Source organism: Heterocephalus glaber, unplaced genomic scaffold (assembly GCF_053883595.1).
Source record: "Heterocephalus glaber isolate CG9 unplaced genomic scaffold, H.glaber_assembly_v1.0 deba00001428, whole genome shotgun sequence".
Taxonomy (NCBI): Eukaryota; Metazoa; Chordata; class Mammalia; order Rodentia; family Bathyergidae; genus Heterocephalus; species Heterocephalus glaber.
Window position 1 is genome coordinate 25,060,552 of NW_028258293.1, and position 2,776 is coordinate 25,063,327.

Genomic DNA, 2,776 nt, shown 5'->3' on the forward strand with positions numbered 1-2,776 from the left:
ATATGATCAATAAATACCTCGCTGTTGTGTTTTTGTATCTAGTTTTATTTTGATAGTCAGTAGTAGATTGTAATTTGAATCAAAGCCTTCAGATTTATTCTACCTGATTTGGAATCCAGTGGGATCCAGAGTAAGAAGTTGGTTGTCTGTAGGACCTTTTTTTTCCATCTGTAGAAATAGTAGTATTAATATTATGGGTTACCATGGAGTCTCTTTCAACAGCTATTGTAAAACTACAGTAAGTTCATGTACATGAAGGACTATGATACATAATAAGCTATTATTAAATCATAACTATTTTTCAAGATGCAAAAATTAATTATTTTATAGAAGCAGTACAGTTGTAAGCTAGTTAATCAATCTTATTTTCATTTCACACAGATGAAAATATTGAGAAAACGTTATGATCAGACATAATTCAACCCAAGCTGAATCCTCAACCTTGTAATCTTTCATTAAAGATATGAGGCCTGGACTAAATGGGACAGATGGTTCCTTCTTTCCAGAATCAAACCGATTCCCAGGCTGTGTGGTATGTCCTGATTGGAATCCCAGGACTGGAAGCCTTGCACAGCTGGATCTCCATCCCTATCTGCTTCATGTACATTGCAGCTGTCATAGGCAACATCTTCCTGGTCTTCCTGATTGTGACTGAGCGCACTCTCCATGAGCCCATGTATTTCTTCCTCTCTATGCTGGCCCTAGCAGATTTCCTGCTTTCCACAGCCACAGCCCCCAAAATGCTGGTCATTTTCTGGTTCCATTCCACAGATATATCCTTTCGTGGCTGTGTATCCAGATGTTCTTCATGCATTTCATTTTTGTGGCAGAATCTGCTATTCTCCTGGCCATGGCATTTGACCGCTATGTGGCCATCTGTTACCCACTGAAATATAACACAATCCTCACCTCTACCATCATTGGGAAGATTGGCATAGCAGCTATGGTCCGGAGCTTTCTCATTTGCTGTCCATTCATCTTCTTGGTCTATCGACTCCTATATTGTGGGAGAAAAATCCTTCCCCATTCCGACTGTGAACACATGGGCATTGCCAGGTTGGCATGCGACAATATCAATGTCAACACCATTTATGGCCTGACAATGGCCTTACTGTCTACAGGGCTGGATGTAGTGTTCATTATTATGTCCTACACAATGATCCTTCGTACAGTGTTTCAGATTCCTTCCTGGGCTGCCAGATTTAAGGCCCTTAACACATGTGCTTCCCACATTTGTGTCATCCTTATTTTCTATACCCCAGCATTCTTTTCATTTTTTGCCCATCACTTTGGAGGTGAAACCATCCCTCATCATATCCATATCTTAGTGGCCAACCTCTATGTGTTGGTACCCCTATGCTTAACGCCATCATTTACGGGGTGAAGACCAAACAGATTCAAAATTGAGTGGTTTTGCTTTTCTCCCCTTTGAGTACACATTGTTAAAATGATGACTAATGCTAAATTCTTGGTATTTCTGAATAAAATTCTGTCTTTCAAAGCCTGTTTTAGTGAAACATAGAAACAAATAAAATCCATAGATATTTTAAACACACTTAAAAGTATCTGCAAGTTTCCACTGTACTCATCTAATGTAATCAATGATTTGAAAGAAAATTCTGTGGAACAGTAATATTTTCAATACTTCCAGACAGCTTATTACCATGCATTTTAACTTATCTTAAGGAGAAAACAGAAATAATTTTAGGGATACTACAAATTTACTGTCCTGTGTGTAGCATTGAACATTTTATTGTCACTCTGAATTTCTGTCCTCAGTTACCCCTACTTGAATTGAAAAGGATGTGGGTGAATAACATGAAGCCACTGTATTGTACTTATTTACATCTTTAGCATCTATTTCTTAATTTAAAATATAGTCTGTAAAATCATATTCTCTGATTCACTGATATTTTACAATGTCTATTTTATGACATAAGCACATAAAATATATACATCTAATATATATGAAATATATATTATATACATATATACTGTATACAATATGTACATCTAATGCATATTCTATGAAAAATAATAATAAATATCAGATTGACTTACAGGAGAACACCTGAATATTTTAAAAGCTAAATTTTTTCTACATTCTGGGAATTTTAGACCCAAATCATCAGTTGAGCATCAAGGTATTAATAGTCTTTACCAAAGAAGTAAATCACTGGAAAATCCAATACTCAGCAATAAAAGTGTTTAAAAACTGAGTCATTTGTATGAAAATGGATGACCCTTGAGATCATAATGTTAAGGGAAATAAATCAGATACAAAAGCTTTAATATCATATGACCTCTTTTATATGAGAGACTCAAAATATAAATAAAAAAATAAAAGATAGCAGAAAATAGGAAGGAGATCTTTCTCAAATGGAAAGAAGGGACAGAGAAGAGAGAAAGTGGATAAAACGGTAATTAAGATTTTTTCTACACCTTCAAACAAGTAGTACTAATACTTGTACTAATAAAATATAAAAAGTAAAAAAGAAGGCATAGCCTTCATTTAAAAAAAACTGAAAAGAATCCAGTATGTGACAAAGTAGAATATTTACCTAGAACCTTACATGGAAAAGGCTCTAATCATAACAAATATAATTCTCTTTGAACCTGTCTCTATAATCTACATTAGTTCTTTCAAATCAGAACACATTAAAAATTTTATTCTTCCTCTTTAAGGCCTAATTCAATGCCTTAAAGAATGTGGAAAATGATAGACAAGACAGTAGACCTTGAGAAATTTGAGGTGATAGCTTTAACATTTACAATC

The 2,776-nt window shown here is 34.6% G+C and overlaps 1 protein-coding gene across 1 annotated transcript; it reads left to right on the forward strand.

Moving 5' to 3' along the window:
- The first annotated feature begins 488 nt into the window (after positions 1–488).
- On the forward strand, positions 489–1,407 carry LOC101711992 (olfactory receptor 52Z1P-like). Its single transcript, XM_087211419.1, is given in 3 exon segments — positions 489–792; positions 795–1,349; positions 1,352–1,407. Coding segments are annotated over 3 exon segments (915 nt in total).
- The last annotated feature ends 1,369 nt before the right edge of the window (positions 1,408–2,776 follow it).